General features: G+C 44.9%; 1 protein-coding gene across 2 annotated transcripts in view; it reads left to right on the forward strand.

The window, feature by feature from the left end:
• LOC110435153 overlaps positions 1 to 21,842 on the forward strand; it is a 38,163-nt gene extending 16,321 nt beyond the window's left edge. The window contains exons 15-26 of one of the 2 annotated variants that reach the window (XR_002452831.1): positions 2,294 to 2,396; positions 6,594 to 6,733; positions 6,861 to 7,019; positions 7,110 to 7,213; positions 7,688 to 7,863; positions 8,101 to 8,290; positions 10,334 to 10,433; positions 18,580 to 18,748; positions 19,559 to 19,641; positions 19,713 to 19,789; positions 21,226 to 21,533; positions 21,625 to 21,842. Coding sequence is in view for 1 of the 2 variants with exons in the window: in XM_021460585.1 (XP_021316260.1) it covers positions 2,294 to 2,396; positions 6,594 to 6,733; positions 6,861 to 7,019; positions 7,110 to 7,213; positions 7,688 to 7,863; positions 8,101 to 8,290; positions 10,334 to 10,433; positions 18,580 to 18,748; positions 19,559 to 19,641; positions 19,713 to 19,789; positions 21,226 to 21,397 (1,473 nt within the window). In the remaining variant the exon portion in view is untranslated. Of the gene's footprint in view, positions 1 to 2,293; positions 2,397 to 6,593; positions 6,734 to 6,860; positions 7,020 to 7,109; positions 7,214 to 7,687; positions 7,864 to 8,100; positions 8,291 to 10,333; positions 10,434 to 18,579; positions 18,749 to 19,558; positions 19,642 to 19,712; positions 19,790 to 21,225 lie in introns of both variants that reach the window. The other variant, XM_021460585.1, reaches the window with a different exon arrangement.

The raw sequence follows: 25,164 nt of genomic DNA on the forward strand, positions 1-25,164 counted from the left end.
GTCCACAGAGGTGCTGAGTGACTCCCACCGCGTCCAACGCGGCGGCGACGGTGGCCGCCACGGCCCCCCAACTTCCGCTCGGCTCGGAGGGAGGAGGAGCAAGAGGAGACGATAGCGGCAGAGGGGTAGCAATGAGGGCAGTCGAGGAAGATGAGGACCCTGGCGCGAAATCCAAAAGCGGCGCCACAAGTGGATCGACCGAGTCATGCCAGAGGACCGCGGTGTGGGACATGTGGGGACCCGACGAGGCGAAGGAGGCGGCCTCGACGTCGTGCGAGGCAGGGAGTGTTACGAACCTTAGGGATCTGAGAGCATGAACTCTCCTGAGGGATGATGATAAAGTATATATAGGTCTAGAGAGCCTCATGGGCTGGACCATATGGGCCTACAGGCCTATAATATAAGAGTCTTCACAGTTAACACCCCCCTTCAAACTCAAGGTGGAAGCGGAGGATTGGAAGCATTGAGTTTGATCAAGTGAAGTCGATGCTGCTCTCGAGTTTGTGCTTTAGTGAAAAGTCAGCCAATTGCAACTCAGAAGGCACATACTGGAGAGAAATAGTTTTCTGTTGACAATGAGACCGAGTAAAGAAAGCATCCACACCAATATGCTTTGTAAGTTCATGCTTCACAGGATCATTGGCAATTTGTATGGCTCCGGTATTATCACAAAGAAGAGGTGTGGCAACATCACAGGAAACACCAAAATCAGCCAACAACCATCGAAGCCCGACAATCTCTGCTGTAGTAGTAGCAAGGGCTCGAAGTTCAGCCTCGGTACTAGAGCGAGATACAGCTGCTTGTTTCTTGGACTTCCATGCAATAGGAGAAGAACCAAGAAGAATGCAGTATCCTGTGATGGAGCGTCGATCATTGGGGTCACTCGCCCAAGTAGAGTCCGAATAAGCATGAAGCTGAAGTGGACTGTCATGTGCATAGAGTAAACTCTGAGATGATGTCCCCCGTAAATACCGCAGGACACGAAGAAGATGTCCAAAATGAACAGAAGTTGGGGCACAAACAAACTGACTCAAAATATGAACTGCATGAGCAATGTCAGGCCTGGTGACAGTGAGATAAATGGACCATATGGGCCTACAGGCCTATAATATAAGAGTCTTCACAGTTAACAGGGAGGAGCTGCTTGGCCTTGGCGATCTGCCGGGCCAGTACATCGGCCGCACACGCTCGCGCTCCCAAGCGAGGGCGGCCACACGCACACGGGCCTGACCTTCCGCAGCAGCAGCCCGAGCAGTGATGAGGGCGGCGGCGAGGGCGGAGTCCGTGGCGTGGAGGGTGGAGGTAGTAGGCAGAGGTGGCGGGGCGGGGAAGGGAAAGGCAGCCGCGCCCATCGGCATGCTCAGCCCACCTAGGCCCATCGGCATGCCCAGGTCTGCAGGGACAACGCCTGCACTTGGTGGCATGCCCAGCCCAGCGGAGACGGCTGCAGCGACGGCGGCGGCACTGGGATCTGCGGCCTCGGCAAAGCCTGCGCCCGCGGCCAGGCCCGCTGCTGGGAGGCCGCCTGGAGGACTAGCGGCCGCGGTCACGCCCGCTGCGAGGAGGCCGCCTGGAGGAGGAGCAACCGCGGCCACGCCCGCTGCGGAGAGGCCCCCTGCGCCTGGTTGAGGGCCACCAGTGGCCGCGGCGGCCGCGCCTGCCTTCGGGGAAGGAGCAGTAGGGGCGGCGTAGGGGGCGCCCGGGGCAGCAGCGACCTGCGCCCGCGTGTAGGCAGGGAGTGGGAGGAAGGAGTGGAAGTAGGTAGGAGAGGGAGGAGGGGGAGGGCGGCCGGCCATGGCTGCAAGGGCGGCGGCAGCGCGCCGGCCGGCGGCTAGCAGCTGGCGGCGGCTGGCTGGGGAGGAGGGGAGGAACCAGCTCGATACCATGTTAGAATTAGGTTTTCCTTAACTTGGGCCAACCCTAACCAGGGTGGCAATATGGATGCTATACATGGGCCTCATGGGCCTGAATACTCATACTCTAACAGGGAAACACATTTTTTTGGAGGACTGCAAATTTATTTCTTACTTTTGTGCAGTTGTGCCACGCAATTCTTGCGCTAGCATCTGATAGTTCACTTATGGCTGGTCCAATAAGTCTATATAGTCATTCAAGTACACATCATTAGCAGCAATGTCCTATGACAGTGGAACTCAAATGGCATTACTCAACAGTCATCTCTTGTGTTCTCTATACACATCCATGACTTACTCTTGCCTCTCATATATTGTTGTGACTGCTTGAATTAGCAATTGATTTGTGTGTGGCATCTCTCTGTTTCTTTTGGATTCAGGATTACCATGCTGTTGATATCCTATTAGCAGAGATTGATGTGTATGAACTTTTTGCTTTCAAGCATTGTGTGGGAAGAAGAATACAGCTTGCCCTTTGTAAAGGTACTTTACGACGACCTAAGATTCAGTTCTTTTGGAACTATTATACATAGCGGTATACTTGTAGTTTAGTTTATACTGTACATGCCTTCTGAAATACACAATGATGCTATTGTTTTCTATTATTTATTCCTTTTGTTATATGATCTGAATGAAAGAAAGAAAATGCCTCAAATACATTCTAATACCATTTGCAATAAACAATACCAATACAGCATGCTATTTCAATATTGCACTAGTGCATATTGGCTAGCATGGACTGGCATAGGTTGATATGGGCGATATATTACCAGATATCTTTGTGTAATATTTTCCTCACAAGTGTCATGTGGGGCAAGAGAGTCACCTGCAGAGCAAAGAAGGCAGGCACAGCAAGCCAGGAAAGTGGCTTGAATGGCTCCAATTTGGGGAAATCCTGGGTGCACCATTAGCTTGTGCTAATTTAGAAGCTTAGCAAGAGTGATTGTGAGAGAATTAAGGGTGAATTGGGCTGCCTAATGGCTATGTAACCATGAGATACCCTGGGAATAGTCCTCTTCCTTGTCTCATCTTCTCCAACAACATAGGGAGCCGAGGGGTAAAACCTCGCCCTGACTCTACCCGCGGCTACGCCCTGCGTAGCCAAGGATTGCCGTCGCCGGCACCTCCACTACCCCCTTACCGGCATCATAACAACAATGAGGTTCCTTTAACAACTAACATCGTAAAAGATTTTATAGAGAGAATAAATAATGAGACCCAAGTGGAAATTAGATGAGGATGTAACTCAATATGAAATGATATATCTCCTTGTATCATGTAAGTGGTGAAACGAGTGTGTGGATGAAGTTAACCTCAGCTTCACAGGGTCAACCACAGCCTTATATCTTTAATTTGTTTATAGCTAAGCTCGATTAACTAGCTTGTGTGCTTATTTAGTTATTTTCACTCTTTCTTGGCTGCCTGTTGCATGCCGCTTCTTTCTACCGACCTTTCACCTATACAGGCTGTCTTCTTTTCCTACACCTCTTTTTCTCTTCATTCTTTTTTTAATAAAATAAATGCACAGTAGGGGCCTCCCCTACTGTATTTCCTTGCAGTAGTCCTAGTTGTGCAATGTACAGAGACCTAGTTGTGAACTTCCCTGATGAGCTTCCACATTACCCTGTCCTCTAAATCAGTTAAGTCTACATTGTCCAACTCCATGAGCTCATTCAACTTATCTCTCTCCACTGTTCCAGATCTTCTAAAGATTAGATTCCAGTCACTCCTTCCTGCTTCAGCCACTCTGATGTTCAGCTCATTACATACATATCCTGCATGGGTTTGGAAAAAGCAGTTTTCAGAGAACTCTCCGTCCACAATACCAGCCATTCACAGCATGCAGTCCTTGCCAAAACTGTGAACCTCCTTTACCAGAGGTTTGGCAAAGGCTTTTACCATTCAAGTATTTCCTTTTCAACAAGTTCAAATACATTCTTTCCTCTCCACTTTGTAACTTAAAGATCCGCTTAGCTGCAGGGCTTGGTTCATAAATCTGGTGTCTATGAAACCCAAACCACCAAACTCCTTTTGTTTGGCTAAGGCTTCCCACTTAACCAGGTGATTCTTGTTGCCCACTCCTTCCCAAAAGAACCTACCTCTAGCTGAGTCAATTCTCTGATGCTTACCTTATGCAGCCAATAGAAACCCATTGTATACATTGGAATACTTTTTAAGCTGGAATTTATTAGAATAGTTGCCTCCATAAGATAAATGACTATATTTCCAGGCTGCCATTCTGTTCTCAGTTTTCACTGGTGCCTCACTTGACTCAATCTTAGTCAGCCTCTTGTCGCTGATAGGTTTTTTTTCTCGAAAACGCAGGAGAACTGCGCTTCATTATATTAAGAAGAATTAAAGGGGGAAGAAACCCCGTACAACGCACACCACACCACACCACCACACCCAAGATACTTCATTGAGAGCTTGCCCAGCTAATTGAAAGTGTCAGCTATCTGTATCACTTCCCACCTCATAATTTATTCTCATCCCTGACATTTCTTCATAACATTACAGCAAGAAATTCAAGTTAGCCAAGTTTTGTAGGTAATTCTCAAAAAAACAGGATAGTATCATCTGCATATTGTGGATGAGTCAAATCTCCGTCCACCAAATTTGGTAATAAATGTCAAGGGCCTGGTGATCTAGGGTAGCCGGCCCCTGACTCCGTAGTTCGTAGTCCGGTGCCGTGTCTTCTGATCGCGGAGGTTATGCCCCTCTTGGCGGCTCGGGCTTGAGAGTGTTTAGGGAGAGAGAGACAATTGGGATAATTGATCTTGCTTAACCAATCCATGATTGAGTTACAGAATATATGGCCCTTAGCCCTCAAATCTAGCAACCAACTAGGAAACCAATTATTTGGAAACTAACTAACTTATCTGGAAACAACTACCCACGCCGATCCCCTCCTAGCCACTGATTGCGGCCTGGGCTGGCTCGGCAGCTTCCTGGTGCGCGCGTGCTGCGCGCTCTGCAGCTCTGCGCACGTCGCGAGCACGGCGGCGCCTAGTGTATGTTTTTCCCCAGATGACAATAAACCAGTAATCACTCCCTTATTTCCAGCTGTCTTCAAAATCTCTGCTAGAGCATCAGTGACCAGATTGAGAAGCAAGGGTAACAGAGGTTTCTCTTGTCTTAAACATTTTAAAATTAAAACTCCTAAAATATTCACCTCTCTCCACATTGAGATTAATAGCACCCTCTCTCTTCACACTGCTTTCATTACCCAATGAATCCACTTCTCCTAAAAACCTTTTCTGTGCAGTAAATGTTCAAGGAAAGACCAGCTTACCTTGTCATAATCCTTCTGAAAGTCTAGCTTCGACACAATCCCTGTCTTTTCCTTACACCTCGACTCATGCAGTACTTCATGTACAATCATTGCCCTTCCAAAATGTCTTCCTGGTATGAATGCAGTTTGTGTTTCTGAGTGCTTTCTGTTTGACTCTAGTTAATCTCGGAGTTAGAACCTTTGTAACAACATTATAGATCACATTTGAAAGACAAATTGGTTGATATTGTCTAATACCTGATACCTGTGGCAACTTTAACCCTAGGGATTAAAGTGATCATTCCATAATTTAGCTGCAAGATTCAGCTGACCCTCATGCAACTTATTCAACATTTTGACCACATCACCTCTAATTGTGGTCCAAATTTGCTTGAAGAACAGTACAGTGAAGCCATCTGGCCCTGGGGCAGTATTGGTTTTCATGTCTTGTCTTGTGCTGCTACGTTCAGTTCTATCATTGTGAGCTGATTTGTCAATTCTCTGTTACCTTGGTCTGATACATGTCAAAATAGTTGTAGTTCTATGGGTATTGGGTCAAAATAGTTGTAGTTCTGTGATATTTAGGGCCTGCTTGGTTCCTAGCCAAAGTTCGCCACAGCAAGCCTGTGGTGGCGCCGAAGTTGCGGCAGCAAAAATTCACGCCACACCTTTGACGAGAATTACTACTGCTAGCTAGTGCAAGAGATTCTGGCTCGCCAGACTTGTGAAAAGAACCAAACAGCAGCTTTGACAGAGTGTGCCCGACAACCAAGCACGCCCTTACTATTTGAAGTAGGACAATAGGTACATTGGAGCTGCAATGTTATGTAACCAACATCTGTTGCGCCCAGGGGAGCTGGTACCCTTGTTAGCCAAAATACCATGTTGTAATGTTTCAAAAATCATATATGTAGTACACATAAAGTGAAGTATAGCCGCAACGATTCAGTTTGAAATTCATCCTAGATGCCAAGAAACAAAATAGACAAGCAGTCAAACTGCCACTTGTTCATCATGTTCTGACAGTGACACTTCTGTTTTTTTAATCTCAACATCAAAGATGAATTTCAAACTGAATTGTTGTGGCTACACTTAACTTCAGGTGTACTACATACATGATTTTTGTGATGATCTTTGAAACATTGCAACATGGTATTTTAGCTAACGAGGGTGCCATATACTTTTAGTATCTGTTATTAGAAGTTTACTAATCACATTACACAAATAAAAGACCATATTTTGTATAAAATTTACAAGTGATATAGTTTCCATTGTTTTTATTTCTTGAGGCTTTGAGTTTATGGTGGCATACTGGCATTTGGGCTTGAGTTTTGTGTAGTTCATATATATTTTCTGTTCCATAAAATTTTAACCTTTTCCAATTGGAAACTATATTCTTCATTACACAGAACTTGATGAGAGGATGCATGACCTGAAAAAGGAACTGGAGGGTTACAACACTGGAGATTCTGATGAAATTAACAAGAAGAAAGCTCTTGATGCACTGAAGAGAATGGAAAACTGGAACTTATTTAGAGATACTAAAGTGGTTAGCTTTGTAAATTTATTTATTGAAAACACATTTTAAAATAAGTGCATTTTAATACTAAGCTATTCAATGGAAAACTCAGTTAATGTATTAGTATTCTGATGACAGTTGAATCTTTTGATACCAGGAACATCATAGTTACACAGTGGCTCATGATTCATTTCTTGCACAACTTGGATCTATGTTATGGGGCTCTATGAGGCATGTAATTGCTCCTTCTGCCTCTCATAGAGCGAACCATTACTATGAGAAGTTATCATTTCAGTTGTATTTCGTGACACAAGAGGTATATATGCTGGTGCTTATATTTTGTATACTCAGTAAACCTATGTCTTTATATTGCTTATGTCATTTTGTTTTATTTTTTTCTGTACAGAAAGTCAGGAGCATAAAGCAGTTACCTGTTAATGTAAAATCCATAACGGAGAGCCTGAGTTCTGTGCTACTACATCATCAAAAGTCCATGTTTAGCCAAAACATGTATCTCTTCTTCATTCTATCATCTAAATATGTACTCATATTTCTTGCCTCAGCAAGAGCTGACAAAATGCTTTTTAAAATAATATAATAATATGAAGTAGAGTTATGAGAGGATTTTAAATAATCAAAATGAAATCTATATATCAAAGTTTATGCATCTTGCTAGATATCTTTTGTTACTTTCTAAATTCTAATAGTTCATTTGGAGCGAATCACTGAACTTATTAAACTAACCATGGTAAGAGATTTGTGTAGAAATCACTGTAGCACGAGACAGCTCTTACCTCAACCTAAAATAAATGATTACTTCACCTGAAAAAGGTTTACCTTTGTTTGGTGTGTATTTCTTTTACGGCTTCTTGACATCCAATGAAACTATCTTGAATGAAGATTGTAATGTCTGAAAACTTGTTGTAAATTAGTTAACATTTTTTCCAGTCCCAAGGTGTTGAAATTATGCGTGTCGATATGTAGGCTGTCATTGTCAGAGGATCCATCATTGATGATGGCGTTTTCAATGGCACGTCGTGCAGCTGCAGTGCCACTTCTTTTAGTTAATGGCACCTATAAGTCAACTGTTAGCACATACCTTGATTCTGCTATTCTCCAACATCAGCTACAGAGGCTAAATGAGCACAATTCACTGAAAGGTATATTTAATTTTCTACTTTGTGCTTTTCATGATCCAGAGATTGAAAGCTGCTGGTTCTGAATTATTTCATTCAGTTCAGTACACCTACAAGTGTGTATAACTTGTTATTCAGTTTGTGTATGTGTGTGCTCACTTCTTGTCTAGGAAACTTGCAAAGTAATTTCTGTGGTCTGGCCATAGGCATCACCAGTGACCTACTCAAGCTCAAATGTCTATATTTTGTTTCTATATGCAGGAGGACATTCAAATCACAGGTCAACATTAGAGGTCCCAATATTCTGGTTCATACATAATGAACCCCTATTACTGGACAAACATTATCAAGCCAAGGCTCTCTCAAATATGGTTGTAGTAGTTCAGTCAGATGATGATTCCTGGGAAAGCCATTTGCAGTGCAATGGAAGACCCATCTTATGGGATTTGAGGTTAGATTTCTAATATTATGTGAAAGCAATAGAATTGCACTGGAAATTGATAGAGTAATTAGGAGGCCAATAGGCAAGGTACATATATAGGAAAGGAGGACCTTGGGTTGGTTTATAGAAGTATGACCACCATCTGATCTCCTTGCCTAATATAACATCAATCAATCTATAATTAGCCATAGGCCAATGGCCCAACCCAAGTGCCTATGCGGAGGGTGGTGGGTGAAGGCATCGAGCGATGAGCCATGTTGAGTTCTTCAAGCGGACACCGTCCTTGATCAACACCTCGCTCCCGCGCTCGTCGAGCTGCCCGATGCTTGAACGTAGTTGTGGGATGTAGTACACATCCGTCAGCGCACGCTGCTTGCCGTTCCCACCCGTGAGCCGTTGCCAAACTTCACCGTGCCAGTCACGTTCTTGTTGAACTCAGAGAAGACCGCCCCAGAGTGTTGCTGGCGATGGAGTCCAGGTACCATTTCTGCTCCTGCTTGCCGCCCACACGTCCGAGATGGACTTGGGCGCGTGGCTCGTCGAGGTCGACGGTCTTCAAAGCTTTCCCATGCTCCGCGGCCATCTCCTTTTTTTCCTTTGTGCCTCGACATTGTGCAGTGCACAGAACATCGCCATCAGGAGTGTGGCCTCATCATCGTCATCAGCCTGCGCGAGATGAGCCTCTGCCTTTTTCTCCTGCTTGCGGTTTGGGCACTCCTTTGCCCAGTGGCCCGTCTCCCCGTAGCGCCGGCAGGCATTGGGGTCGACCTTTTTCTTCTTCTTCTTCAAAGAAGCCTTGCCACAGTCCTTGCCGTCGCCACCGTAGCTGGAAGAGGCTTCACCAGACTTCTTTTCCTTCATCCGAGCAGTCCACTCCTCTGTCAGCAACAGCTTGCCGCTGTCCGTCGTTGCCGTGACCTGCTCCATGCGCTCATCCACCGCCCGCAGATGACCAGTCACATACTCATTGGTGAGGGTGGACAGGTCCAGCATCGTCTCCATGGAGAGAGCGATCTGGATGTACTTCACCGGCATGGAGTGGAGGTACTTGGAGACTGCATCTTCTTCATTGATGGTGATGCTGTGGCTCCCTAGATGGCTGATGAGTGATTGCAGTCGGAGGGAGAAGTCTCTACTGCCTCACCGTCGCGGAACTTGATGTTGGCGTACTCCTGCTTCAGGAATTGGGCCTTCGCCTTCTTTGCATGATCGGAGCCGATGCACATGGCCACGATGGCATCCCAAGCTTCCTTCGCAGTCTTCTTCGCCCCCAGTGGCTCTTCTTCATTGTTGGTGCCCTTGTCAATGGCGTTCCAGAGCCGTCGGGCCCTGAGGTTGACCTTCATGGTCACCGCCCACTGGCTATAGTTGGTGTGAGTCAGTGTCGACCAACTGGTGCTGCTGACCTCCCGCACAATCGCACAATGACCTCCTGTTGTGGCTGAGCAGCACCGGCAGCACCGCTGCCATTGGCTGTCTCCGAGTCCGAGTCACCCGCCATTGCTGGCGATTAGCCTGGCGACGTAGCTGTACGGCTCCGATACCACTTGTTGGTCCCAGGATTTCCTGCACAGCTAAGCAACTTGCTTACCAGCACACCCACACACACCGCTTTAGGTAGTTTTTTTTTTATTTTTTATTTACAACAGGTAGAAGAAGGGGTTGAGCACAGATCACACACACACACACTCTGAAACTCTGAATGTTCTGCCCTTTTCTATTGCATTGGATGTAGTATATATACAACTCTTGTACCAACTATAAGGTACACAAGAGTATGGCTGAGTACAGCCCCAACTACTCCTAGTACTACAAGTACCTTGCTTAGATCAGCCCACTACCAAGACATGGCTGATGTAGTTTCTACCAACCACTAGTACTAGATGGCCTATTGCCTTACAAGCTACAGCATTAGGGAATGGACAGCCATGCTGACCAGTTCCTAATCCTTATCTGCGGCAAAGAGAGAATTGGGGAGCAGTAGATGTCTTATAATTCTGACTTAGCATTTGCTGCAACTGTATTAATGCAACATTATTTACTGACAAACAGGAAACCAGTTAAAGCTGCTATTGCTGCAACTGCTGAGTATGTATCTGGTCTACTTCCTCCACATTTGGTTTATAGCCATGCTCATGAAACTGCAATTGAGGTTTGTTGCCTCTTTATATACATTTGTTTTCTTATCTGTAAACAAAGATTATCTGCTGTAAAATATTTGAATTCCCAATATGTCAATTTCTTGCTCCTTTTGCGTTTTGAGTACTACTAGCAAATATGACACAAAAAAAAGCTATCCAACATTCCACTTGTTGGCTGCACAGCTACAACAGCTGCAACAACTTAAATTCGTATAAGTGCTACCTTTTTATGTTCAGCAATCACAAACAAACGGGTCCGTTAATAGAAATAAGGACGTCAATATTACATATCTATTTACTTTTTATCCTTTCTACAAAATTTAAAAGTTATACTTTATTTTGTGTTGACCATAGTGTTTATAATATAAGGCCCCGTTTGGTTTCCTCCGGTAAAGTTTAACTCTTGTCACATCAAATGTTTGGACACATGCATGAAATATTAAATATAGATTATTTACAAAACTAAATCTACAGTTCCTATTAAACTTTAACACCCCCAACCAAACACCCCCTAAGTAAATGTTAGTAATAATGTATAATAATGTCTTAATAATTCTGTGTTCGATTAAAATATAACCTTGATGTATTTTGTTGTTGTAATGAACAAAAAATATTTACTTGTAATTATATTGTAATTTTAGTTTTCATACTATTTATGTGTTCATATAGTTAGATATCAAGTTCTGTGGCTTCTTTTGAGTCTACACAAAAACATCTAAATATCTTATTAAAGTCGGCAAGGGGTTAGTCGTCATCATTTCAATAATTGGTCTCTCTATTGATGAGTACGAAGTATGACCGAGATCTCTCTCGATTTCCACAAGTCAGCATTTGTTGAGAGTTGTACTGATATATATGAACAACTTGGAAATTTGTAGTGGTATATGCGGATAACTGGAAGAACATTTAATTTGATAAGATTGGTGACAAATATTTCAATTTAAATTGTGATTAGCTAGTCCTACTGATTTATATTGTAGTAATAATTTATTGTAATAATTTATTCTAATCAAAATTACATTAAGAGCTTAGTGATAGAAATATTTATTTATTGTAGGTAATGGTCAAAGTTTTGAATACCCGTGTAAGCTGTAATCTGTTGCTGTCCTGTCTTCCTTTCCCAGCTGCAGCAAAGACTTTTGGGTCAGCTTGTGCTGTCCATCTCTTGTGCTGTAGCAAGTAAGGCAATAGGCCACTTAAGTTACAGTTGGTAGAAGTACATCAGCCATGGTAGTGGGCTGATACTTGAGTGGACGTACTAGGAGTAGGTTGTTGGTGTACTCACCATACCTTAGTGTACCTGAGCTCAGCACACACACACTCAGGGTGTTTTCTTCTACATCTAGCTGCTGGTGTGAGTGAGGGAAGCTTAGCAGCTTACCTGAGCTTGGATTGTAGGGGCCAACAAGTGGTATCAGAGCCGTACATCTTCGTCGTCGCTGCGCTTAACCACCAGCGATGGCTGGAGTTGATGACACCACGAGTAGCACGAGTGCCGACAAGATTGCTGAACCTACGTCACCACGACGGGAGGTCGTCCCGCGCACGGTGCGGGAAGTCAGTTGCAACTCATGGCCACAGCTGACCTGCACCAACTACGACGAGTGGGCGGTGACCATGAAGGTCAAACTCCGGGCGCGGAAGCTCTGGATGGCGATTGAGAAGGGCACCGACGTGGAGGACGATGATGTCTCTGCAATGGAGGCGCTGCTGTCCTCCACACCACCGGAGTACCACCAGATGCTGGGAGAGAAGAAGAACGCCAAGGACGTGCTTGCGTCCATGCGCATTGGCTCGGCTCGAGCCAAGAAGGCGAAGGTGCAGCAGCTGCACCGCGACTTCGACGACATGAAGTTCCGTCCAGGCGAGGCGGTGGAGGACTTCGGGCTGCGCCTGTAGTCCCTTGTCAGCCAGCTCGCGGTGTTCGGTAAGGTCATGGAGGAGGAGGTAGTCTCCAAGTTTCTGCGCGTTGTTCCGCCTAAGTACACCCAGATTGCTCTCTCCATTGAGACAATGCTGGATTTGGAGACCCTCACGATCGAGGATCTCACGGGGCGGCTGCGGGCGGTCGATGAGCGCATCGAGCCAACGACGGCGGAGAAGGAGAAGGACAGCGGCAAGTTGTTGCTAACTGAGGAGTGGACCGCGCGGATGAAGGAGCGGTGGTCCGGGAAAGCTCCGCCTCGGACCGCAAAGGCGGCAACAAGCGGCACAGCAAGGCGCCGCAGGACAAGAAGAAAAAGTATGACCCCAACGCCTGCTGGCGGTGCGGGAAGATCGGGCACTAGGCCAAAGAGTAATCGACCAGGAAGCCGGAGAAGGAGGCACACCTGGCTCGGGAGGACGACGATGATGAGCACATGCTTCTCATGGCGTCGTTCTACACCCTCCACGACGTCGAGGCTGGCGGAGAAACAGAGGAGGCAGGGAAGATGGAGCGGGGGAGCGCGTCAGCAACTGTCGACCTCGACGAGCCACGGGCTCAAGTCTGCCTTGGTGCGGTGAATGGCGAGCAGGAGCAGAGGTGGTACCTGGACTCTGGAGCCAGCAACCACATGACTGGCTCTAGGGGGCGTTCTCCGAGCTCGACGGCGGCGTCACTGGCTCGGTCAAGTTCGGCGATGGTTCTCGGGTGGTGATCCGAGGCCGTGGCACCGTCATCTTCCGGTGCCGGAATGGCGAGCATCGCGCTTACGGATGTGTACGACATCCCAAAGCTGCGCTCGAGCATCATCAGTCTCGGGTAGCTCGACGAGCGCGGCAGCGAAGTGGTAATCAAGGATGGTGTGCTCAACATCAGGGATCGAGAGCGACGGCTTCTTGCGAAGGTGAATCGATCCCGCAATCGGCTCTATCTGCTTGATCTGAAGATAGAGCATCCATGTGCTTAGCGGCACAACGCATGGAGGAGCCATGGCTATGGCATGCCCGGTTCGTGCACCTCAGCTTCGATGCACTCAGGCGATTGGAGAAGATGGTGCGCGGCCTACCCCACAACAAGCACGCGGGCGAACTCTGCGACAGCTGCTTGGTAGGAAAGTAGAGGAGGTCGCCATTTCCCAAGACGGCGAGGTATCGCGTGGCGGAGGCGCTCGAGCTGGTCATGGGGACCTTTGCGGGCCAATCACACCGGCGACGCACAGGGGAAGACGCTACTTCATCCTGCTTGTCGTTGACTATAGCCGGTATATGTGGCTGCAACTCTTGACAAGCAAGGATCAGGCAGCAGAGGCAATCAAGTGGTTCAAGGCGCGAGCTGAGGCAAAGTCTGGCAAGCGGCTGCGCATTCTCAGGACGGATTGCGGCGCAAATTCACCTCGGTGGAGTTTGCCACTTACTTCGCGGAAGAGGGAGTGGTGCGCCACCACACTGCACCGTATTCCCCTCAGCAAAACGGCGTGGTGGAATGGCAAAATCAGACGATCGTCGACATGGCACGCTCGATGATGAAGGTGAAGAGCATGTCGGTGGAATTCTGGGGCGAGGCGATGAGCACGGCTGTGTTCATCTTGAACCGGTCGCCCACCAAGGCCCTGGAAGGGAGGACTCCATACAAGGCGTGGCGCGGGCACATGCTGAATGTCACATTTATGTGGACGTTTGGGTGCATCGGCCACGTGAAGAACACCAAGCCATTCCTCGGCAAGCTAGGTGACAGGAGCACTCCTATGGTGTTCCTAGGCTACGAGGACGGAAGACTCTACGACCCAGAAGGAGGCAAGGTGGTGGTGTCACGGGATGTGGTGTTCGATGATGCGGCAGCCTGGGAGTGGAGAGAACCAGCGATGGGGGAAGAGCGCGGAGTCAGCGACGTCTTCACCGTCGAACACCTGGTGATCCAAGGCGCTGTGGATGCTGGAGTGGAGCCAGAGGCAGGAGTCTCGGGCTCACCCGCAGCAGAGGAGGCAGAGCCACCCAGTCCAGCCGCAACGAGGGGTGGCGGGTCTTCCCCACCTGCGGTAGCGAACTCCCCTGCGCAATCGACCCCTGCATTTGCAGCGGCAGAGCAGGGGACTCCATCGTTGGCCGCAGCGATTGAGTTCACATCCCCGCCGAGCAACATCAGCGACTTCGTTGATGCCTTCCATGATGGTGAGGAGGTGCGTTTCCGCCGCATGGACAACTTCGTCGGTGATGCAGAGGCGCCAAGACTGGCGAGCCGTCTGCTCGAGGATCCAGAACTGCTGCTCATGAGCGCAGAGGAACCAACAACGTTCGCGGCGGCTGAGAAAGACCCAAGCTGGTGGAAGGCGATGCTGGAGGAGATGTGGTCCATCGAGGAGAACCACACCTGGGAGCTCGTCGATCCGCCGGCTGGTTGCCGTCCAATAGGCCTCAAATGGGTCTACAAGGTGAAAAGGGATGAACATGGCGCCATTGTCAAGCACAAGGCACGGCTCGTCGCCCGTGGTTTTGTCCAACAGGAAGGGATCGATTTTGAGGAGGTGTTCGCCCCGGTGGCACGGATGGAGTCAGTCAGACTCGTGTTAGCGCTGGCGGCAGCGAAGGACTGGCGCGTTCACCACCTCGATGTGAAGTCGGCTTTCCTCAATGGCGAGCTCATGGAGACTGTCTTCGTCAAACAAGCACCTGGGTTGACCAAGAAGGGCGCAGAGCACAAGGTGCTCAGACTGCGCAAAGCCCTCTACGGGCTCAGGCAGGCGCCCAGGGCGTGGAACACCTAGCCTGACGTCACCTTGGGTGAGCTTGGGTTCGCACGTTGCGCCACGGAGCATGCTCTGTACACACGACGACGGGGGAAGGAGGATCTCATCGTCGGTGTGTATGTCGACGATCTCATCGTCACAGGGGCATGGGCGCAGGACATCGACGCTTTCAAGTGGGAGATGGTGGCTCAATTCAAAATGAGCGATCTAGGTCCGCTTTCCTATTACCTCGGCATCGAGGTGAAGCAGGGGAAGGATGCCATCACGTTGGGGCAGCGGGCATATGCGGAGAAGCTGCTGGAGTGTGGAGGCATGGCAGACTGCAAACCGTCTGCAACTCCAATGGAGGAGAGGGTCAAGCTCACGAAGCAGAGCACGGCGGCGAAGGTGGACGCAACGCGCTACCGGAGTATCGTCGGCGGGCTGCATTGGCTCACTCACACTCGACCGGATATAACGTTCGCGGTCGGGTATGTGAGTCGTTTCCTAGAGGATCCTCGGGAAGATCACTGGATGGCTGTGAAGCGACTGCTGCGCTATATCAAGGGTTCACTTGGTCAGGCGGTCGTCTTCCCCAAGAGCGGTGGGCTGCAGCTGACGGTGTTCAGCGAAGCTCCGCCCAAATCCAGCGCAGGTGAGCCAGGGCTCACAGCTTTCAATGATGCGAACATGGCGGGCGACGTCGACGGGCGGAAGAGCACCTCCGGTGTGCTCGTCTTCCTTGGGTCTGCGCCAATCGCCTGGCAATCACTGAAGCAGAAGATGGTGGCGCTGTCAACGTGCGAAGCAGAGTATGTTGCAGCGGCTACGGCGGCGTGCCAAGTTGTGTGGCTGCGTTGGCTGCTGGGGGAATTGACTGGCAAGGAGATCAGTCCACCAATGCTGCTGGTGGACAACAAGCCAGCAATCGCCCTCGCCAAAAATCCTGTTCTTCATGACCGGAGCAAGCACATCGACATCAAATTCCACTTTCTCAGGGACTGTGTCGATGGAGGACAGGTTCATCGAGTTCGTCGAGACTGGCAGGCGCCTCAGATTCTTGGAGTTGAGGAAGAAGATTGGCATGGTTGAGGTCAAAGGTTAGCAGCAGGATTAGGGGAAGAATTGTAAGCTGTAATCTGCTGCTGTCCTGTCTTTCTTTCCCAGCTGCAGCAAAGACTTTTGGTCAGCTTGTGCTGTAGCAAGTAAGGCAATAGGCCACTTAAGTACTATATAGTTGGTAGAAGTACATCAGCCATGGTAGTGGGCTGATACTTGAGTGGATGTACTAGGAGTAGGTAGTTGGTGTACTCACCATACCTTAGTGTACCTGGTAGAGGTACATGTAGTTGTATAAATACTACCCCAATGCAATAGGAAAAGGCAGTTCAGTTGCCACATTCAGAGTTTCAGCCAACCCTGAAACTGAGTGTGTGTGTGTGTGTGTGCTGAGCTCCAGGGTGTTTTCTTCTACCTCTAGCTGCTGGTGTGAGTGAGGGAAGCTTAGCAGCTTACCTGAGCTTGGATTGTAGGGGCCAACAACCCGTAATAGTGTATTTATTATTTATTTATTTTATATTTGTAAGAAAAGTAGAGTTACATATAAAAAACAAAAAATCACGACGCCACAGTACAGGAGCAGGGGCAGCAAGACGTACAAATGGGAGAAAAAATAAGAGATGAAAAGGAGATGGAAATCACCTAAAAAATGAATGCGAACAGAACACAGTAGACTTGGATTTCTATTTCTATTTCTATTTGGATTCGACTTGGATCCAATTACTTGTTTGAGGTTTGTGTATCTAAGTTGGTTTTATTTGGTTTTTATCAAATTCTCCTTCCTTCTCGTCTCGTCCAGGGAAAAGAAAAAAATCTATGAGAAGAAAAAGGACTCGGACATAAAAACAAAAAAAAACATATACAGTAACCGAGTTCATCTCTTAGCTGGACGAAAATTTAGAGGTGGCAGAAATTTTATCTCTTTATTATTAGGTATAGATTTATTGAACCTTACACTCATATGTCTGTAGTAGTTTTCCCATCAATAGTTGAACAGACATCGCATGGATCCTACAATTTAGTGACGCTTTTGCTGCTTATCCAAACATCCTATATTAAAAAGATATTCCCTCTAATTTCATTTGTAAGTCAAGTTAATAAATTACTCCCTCCATCCCAAATTATAAGACATTCCAAGAATCTTGGAGAAATATTTTTGATACGAACTAAGTATCATTAGATTCTTCATTAATTATATTTTCGTAGTATATCTATTTGATGTTTTAAGTTCTTTGTATTTTTTTCTATAATTTTGGTTAAACTTAAAATTGTTGGCACAGCAACCCTGCACCGAGGTGAGCAGCACCTGCTCTCCTCCCCTCTCCCTCTCCCCTGCTCCAAAGAAGAAGAAGAGCCTGAGCTCCTTCACTCACACACACTGCACACACCCAGTTTTCAGACTCGAACTGAAAACTGGAAGACTGAATGAGTGGCAATGAACTTGCTGCCTCTTCCATTGCATTGGGCTGGTTTATATACACCAATACATGTACCTTCTAAGGTACAGTTCTACCAACTACATACACCTAGGGTACAAGGCTGAAATCAGCCAACAACTACTCTAGTACCAGCCATACAGCTGGTGTACTTCTACTAGTACAAGTATGGCCTATTGCCTTATACTCTACAGGACCAAAGACTTGACCAGCCATGAAATGATCTGATCCACTACCATGCCTTTGTCCTGGTCAGCAAGAAGAAAGAAAGGGGGCAGCAGATTATGTCTTACAAAAATACTTTGACTCTCCAAGATTCTTGGAATGTCTTATAATTTGGAATGGAGGGAGTAGTCAGTTAGTGCTGGATTCACTGAAGGAAGCATGGTTATTTTGGGGCATGTTTGATTTCTTTGCGTAACCTTGCAAGGAAAACCTTCCTGTGGAGGGAGCCATGAACTCCAACAAGAAGAAAATTCTTGTTCACTCTGCCCAAATGAAAGGCTAGGCATGGTGACGATAGATGCATATTTCCTTCCTAGCCTTGTTGGGGGCCATTTAGGGAATGCTTGGCAAGGTTAGGTGAAGGATCCAAACATGCTCTTCATTATTTTCATAAGTTATTATGTGTACAAAAACAACTTCTATATGTTATATGCAGTCAAAGTAGGTATGTCAATGCTCCAATCCAAGTCAGATCAGATATGTCTGATATATTTTCCATATGATCAAGTTACTTATCCTTGCAAATTGAGTCAGAGGGATTACTCGTAGATTTTTTTTTTTTTTTTTTTTTGGTGTGTGTGTGTGTGTTGTTGTGTCCAGTTGCCTATATGTATGTGTCTATGCCTCCTGTAGTTCAATTTTCATTTTAACTTACTGAATTGTTCCATAATGTAGTTTACAGTGCAATTCACAAGAACTTTCCTTTAAGCCGTTTCCTTCCATGATCTGGTCATTGAAATTTAATTGTTCAATCTAACTCGCTACCTTTCTTTTTTCTTTTGTAAGTGTAGGACTGGACCTGGTCTGTGGGTTGTAATCCCTCAGCTGTTACTTCTCAAGGCTCACAACTTTCAGAGTTCCAGCAAGATGTTATTGCTCGTAACTATATTATTACTTCAGTGGAGGAATCCATTCAAGTAGTCAATTCAGCAATTCAGCAATTGGTAAAAGAGCGGACTAGTATCCTTACAATCGACTATAGTTTCTGATTATTCAACTTTTAGTGTGTTACTGTTTTGTTTTGTGAATAACCTTGTTTTGGAAAGATATTAGGAACTTGGATTGCATAATGCATTTGCCAATATGACCTAGTTTTTCTACTTGTTCATTGTTTGTTCCTTCTCGTCACTCTATTTTTCCTTCTTGAATGCGCTTTGCGAGTCATTTTTTAAGAAAATGGACCAAGATGTTACGCCACCCACCCACACCCAGTTATGCCACACCTTCGTATGAAAAGAATTTTAAGCAGAAAAGTTCCTGAACCGTTCTTTGTAAAAATGATTTAAGAAGCAATGGATCTGGATAAAATGGCTCCCAGGGAGATGCGCATCCTGGACATCAGGTCCGTCAACTTGGATTGTCAATATTAGTGATGATGGGAGAATTTAGACTGCTTCCTTCTTCGGTTCTTCCTTCCTCCACAGGTGTCATCATTGAATATATTGTGACACATAGAAAGTATTGATTTAAAATATAGCAGGAATGTAACTACATGTTAGATTTTTACAATCTAAAATACTTACTGTATAGAGAAGCTAGCTTCTGACATTAGAATCAGAATGCTTACTGTGATAGCCACTTGGTGTCACTGGTAAGGCACTTGGTTTATGTACTGGAGGTTGTCGTTCTAACCATAGTGTGTGTTCTGTTTGATGAATATGATCCTGGCTAGAGTGCTAGGCTTCTTTGGAAACTCATGTGTTATTATGTTTGCACTATTTACTCGCAATAACACTTAAATACTTTTTGGAGAACCTTAATAGTGGTTAGCTGAAAAAGGCTTCAAAATTTTCAAGGCTCACGAAAGTAAGATGGTTGAGAAGTACAATGCTGTTATTAGCTTGTGGAGAAGAGTAAGATGCTTTCAGATGTATTTTTTCCTATTTGTTTTGCATTACAGGGCTAATGATTAATATCGAATTAGGTATCAGCTATGTCCAAGGGATTGCGATATGGTGATGCAGTAAAACTTATGTCAATGCTTGAGGATGCTTCAAATGGGTCAGTAATCCTTGTGCTTTCTGGTTTCTGCACGCATGCCGTACTTGCATTGTTTGGTTTGTAAAGTGTGCGCTGAGTTTTCTATCCTCTTAAGTATGTAATAGACAAACTGAAATTCAAGTACATAATGAAGTCTCTTGAAACATATGTTGACCGCCAGTTAGACTTACAATATATCATTAATTTCTACAAAGTTTGTATTGAAACTTATGTGGGATGTGAATCTATTGATACTATTTTTATCTACTAGGCATGCATCCAATTTGAATATTTTTGGTCAATATACATAGTTACTTCTAAAATCATAATACAGCCTTTGTTTTGCAACGGAGGATGTGGTTGTTTTGTTTTTGGTGCACAGTTTGCTAGGATAAACAATGGTATGTCGTAAACCTTTCTGTAGGATTCCTTAATGTTGAGTTTTGTTTCATAGTTCTGCTGAAGTGTCAAGTTGTTCGTATTATGTTAGGGAAAATTTCTAACCCTTAAATGCCAGTGGTGGGAAAAGCATTGGACCATTCTATATGCTTTTATGGATGCAGATGCAGTTATTGTTCACGTTTTAGATGTAATAAGCTTCTCAGATAGCTAGTTTTGTATTGTTTGGTTGAATAGTTAAATTGGGTATGATCTGGGAATCTGGGAACCTAAAATTATGATTCTTTTTATTTGTTTTCACTATGGTACGCTCTTTTACTTATAGTGCATATCCATGTATGTGCAAAATTTTCCACTTGATTAGATATTTTTTTGCGCGTTTTCTGAGATGCAGTAATAAAATTGTAAAATAAACTCTGGAGCAAGCGCCAAAACTGGGAATGAAGGAAACCTTAAATACTTTCACAAAACATGAGTTTTTTTTCTTTATGTCCACTATTTTTTGAAAACGCAAAATAGCTGCACTTCATTGTATTAGAGAAGAAAACGGCCCCCATACAGCCCACTTATCTCATAAGGGGGACCAAATATGTGAGGTGGTTTGAGCAACAAAATAAAGACGAAAAACTTGTGCCAAAAAACAATACGACCTGACCAAAGCTACAAAGAAAACTAGATTATACCACCAAGCTCTAGACCCTGCAGCTTCTTAGCTCCGGCTAGGCACCGGAGACTATGTTCATCTTTGAATTCCCTTTTATTGTTTGTTTACTCTGGTGACTATGTGGCCATTGGAACCAACTGGTCACTGATCTGGGGTTCAACCCCTGGTCTTGCATAAATTTTTAACCCCTCACTGTGGGCTTGTATGCGTTAAGATCCAGTCATAGGCTGTGCCGTGTTGTTTACTGCTCCTCATACATGCTTGCCCTGGGGGAGGTAGTCCCCTTGTGGGATGCGTTTCTTTTACCAGGTGAACATAGTTATGTCTGCGATAGAATACGCCCTCCTGATTCGATGTACTTCTTTTTCTGAATTTTAGTGTTACTTCTTTTCAGATTTTCTAGTGCTGTGAACTCCACCATTTCAAGTCTACACCCTGTCCAATGCACCCGTGAAAGGAAGCTCGATGTGCAGCTAGACTTGACAACACTTCCTGCTTTCGTAGCTGTATTTTTGTTGCTTTGGTTTCTTCTACGTCCAAGGAGACCAAAGCCTAAGATCAACTGAGGACGAGAGTCTGTCGCTCATCGTTGCAACTAATGAGCAGCGTAGGCCATAGGATTCTTGTGAATAGGCACAACATGGATTACAGATGGTGCTGGAGCATGGCTCAGGATTTCTAAGGTCCAAAACACTGTGGCAGGTATGAAAGTTTCAGAAGATTACAATCCTGACCCTTTCCCAAGTTGTAGCCGAGTTAAAATACTTTAATTTGTTCATGCTGTAATGTTCAGGGAACCGAGAGATTGTCTTTACAGCAACACTAATGGCTAGTGGTTAGTATCGTCTTCCAGTCATCTAAAATGTTACTAGTACAATCCAGTTGTCTGTTTCCAGCCGTTTACATGTAAAAGTCCATATTCAAGTTCGACGGAAAGAAACATGTTCTGCCATTTATTACAAAATGAAACCAAATAAAAATGTTGTGCGCCTGGTAGGAACAGTATGGTTAGATGTCTGCCTGGTGGAAAGTGGAATGCTTGCTTGACACTCTGTGTGCATGCTCTCCTTGTTCATTTGGCAATCGTAACGCAGTGTTTCTTTCCCATAAGGGCATATGCTCTCACAATGCTGTGGTGCATATTGTGAGGGCATATGTCCATAAATCTTAGTACGAATCCTGTGGTGCATATTGTGAGGGCATATGTCCATAAGGGCAAAATTTACTTTACCAAGTCGTTCTGCCCTATACAAGCCTGCTTGCCCGGATGCTGCTGGCCTGCTGCAGGATGCTGTGCCGCGCTGCTCCCTGCCTGCTTTGCATGCGCCACTGTCCAGCTGCCCGCATGTGCCACTGTTCCACTGCCTGCCTGGATGCATCAGGGAGAGCAAATGTAAAATAAACTTGGTTATCTTTATTCATTGATCACAGAGGTATTTATACACGATGTCGGAATAGGTTACGGGATGAAACTATCTCTTCACACAATTCACGACGCACATTTATCGTGGGGGAACTACCCGTTAGAATGAGGCCTTCACGGAAAAGTCATCTCCACGTATGGAGTCGTTAGGGTCGTGGAGATAGGACTGAGGGGGAATCCAAGGAGTCGGTTGAGATTACCCTGTTGAGATTTTTCATAACACTCCCCCTTATTGTTCCGCCAAAAATTCTTGTAGGTTAAAAACAAGGAAAAATACAAGTCGATATGCTATAGTAAAACTTTTTAAAACCGCTTGGAAAAAGGAAAAACTTATAACGTTTAATGATGATTGTCTGATTCTAATATGTGAAAACCTTTTCACGAGAAAACTCATGCGTAGCTTAGAGGACAATTTGTCTTTTATACCCCTTTAAAAACCCATGTGGTGAAATCAAGAGATATAACATATGCTTATGTTAGTATTGTCTCATTAAGAAACTCTCTGAGAAACCTTGTGAGGAAAAACTCATGAAGAGAAAAGAGTGCAATATGATGGTTGATTTCTCTCCCTGAACCTTGTAAATCCCTAAGTCGTCGCATACCGATTCCTTTAACACATTTTTCAAATGAGAATGCTGATAGGGACTTAGTGAATAAATCAGCGAGGTTGTCGCATGATTTAGTTTTCAAGATATCTTGTGTTGTAATTCATGAGGATAAACCAACTTTGGAGAAATATCCTTGTTGATATTACTCTTGATGTAGCATGTCTCCATCTGTGTAACACAAGTTGCATTATCTTCATAGATAATGGTGGTGTTGGTATAGCACCTAGTCCACAAGATTGTTGTATGTGGTTAATTATTCTGCGAAGCCAAACACATTTACGTAAGGCCTCATATAATGCGACAATTTTAGAATGATTTGTGGATGTTGTTACCAAAGTTTGTTTGGATGATGTCCATGAATAACGGTTCCATTGTGTAAGAATACAAAGCCTATTTGTGATATGTCGTTATGGAGATCAGATTGATATCCAGCGCCAGTGTATCCCACCACATCAGAACTTAGGCCCCGTTTGTAAAATAATATAAGATCTCTTGTGCCATTCACATATCTGAGGATCTATTTACTCCTGTCCAATGTCTTCTAACAGGAGTAGCATTGTGTCTTGCTAGCAAGTTCACTGCGAATGCAATGTCAGGTCTGGTGCTATTAGCAAGGTACATTAGTGCTCCAACAACACTGAGATATGGAACTTGATGTCCTAGGATTTTCTCCCCCTCATCTAGAGGTCGGAATGGATCAGCATTTATTTCTAAAGACCGAATGACCATAGGGATTTTGGAAGGATAAAGCATTGAATTTCTCCAATACTTTCTAGAGATAGACAGATTGGTGTACAAAGATTCTAGTTGAAAGATACTCAAGCTATAGGCCTAAGCAAAATCTGGTTTTACCCAAATCCTTCAGCTCAAACTCCATCTTTAGATGTTTGTATGCCTCATCAATATCTTGTTGGTGGCCAATGATATTTAAATCATCAACATATATAGATATGATGCAAAACCCTGTTTGGGATCTTTTGATGAAGACACATGGGCAATCATGCACTGTTAGTGTATCCCTTTTGTAGAAGGTACTCACTAAGTCAGATGTACCACATTCTTCCCTCCTGCTTTAAGCCATAGAGTGCTTTTTATAGTTTTACACAATACATGTTGTGATTCGATTTGATATAGGGATTCTGTCGGGAACCTTCATGTATATATCCAAATGAAGTGAACCATACAGATATGCAGTCACTACGTCCATCAATTGTACAGATAGACAATTTTGTATGGCTAGAGATATTAAATATCAGAATGTTATTCCACTCATAATTGGATTGCTTTGTACCTCACCACTTCATTGTTCTCGCTCTGCTTTCAGACAAAAACCCATTTGAATACAAGGGAATACTTGTGAATGTTTAGGTATTACTTGAGAGAATACCTCCCTTTTAGAGAGCGAGGATATTTCTACTTGGATTGCTTCCTTCCATTGGTTCTAGTCCGAGTGCTTTTTGCACTCTGCCTTGGTCTTGGAATGTGGAACATTTTTGAGGATTTTGACAATTCTTACGGAGAAATATGTGTCGATAATTATAGTCTTTCTATCATATGGTTCTCTAGATTTGAGATAATTGATGGAAATTTTATGGACCCTTTCTGATGCATAATCATTTCCCAAGATGGTTGCATCAGGGCCTTACCTCGATTATAGGGGCAATAACTAGGCAATCTGATAGTTCCTAAGATGAAGGTAGAAACATACAAGGCATACCCTTTCCTAGCGATATAGGAGGTACTAGAAGGGGTTATTATGATGTCCCAACATCAGTAATTGACTGCATTGTTGATGTGGAATGTGAAGGTTGAACCTCCATATGGTGTTCCTCAACTTGAGATTTAGTTGCATTTATTGGGTTAGAAGATTTATTCTTCCTTTTCATTTGCTTGCTAGCAGCTGTATCCATGGAGGTGGCCATACTTCTCCCCCTCTTACTTGGTAGTTGAGTAGTTTTGTTTGGTACCTCTACTCTTTCTAGCACATTTCTTGCTAGATTATAGGATTTTGTGACACCCTTATAATCACTAAATGCGTATGACGTATTGTTTGCAATGTATTACAAATTGATGATTTTCTAAACTTGAAGTTCAGTCTCTGAAGTACGCGAATCTGAGTTGGAGATGTCTGGGGCATCCCAATTGATTTCTTAGCATTTTTTTGTGGTATTTAAAAATGCCGAGAAATGATCTTCATTAAAGATACAATTAGCATACTAGGCCATCAATAGGTCCCATATGGTGGGTTCTAGATATTTTATGATTGACAGAGATTTATTTCCCACATAGATCCCTAAATTTT

Source organism: Sorghum bicolor, chromosome 4 (genome assembly GCF_000003195.3).
Source record: "Sorghum bicolor cultivar BTx623 chromosome 4, Sorghum_bicolor_NCBIv3, whole genome shotgun sequence".
In the NCBI taxonomy this organism is placed as follows: domain Eukaryota; kingdom Viridiplantae; phylum Streptophyta; class Magnoliopsida; order Poales; family Poaceae; genus Sorghum; species Sorghum bicolor.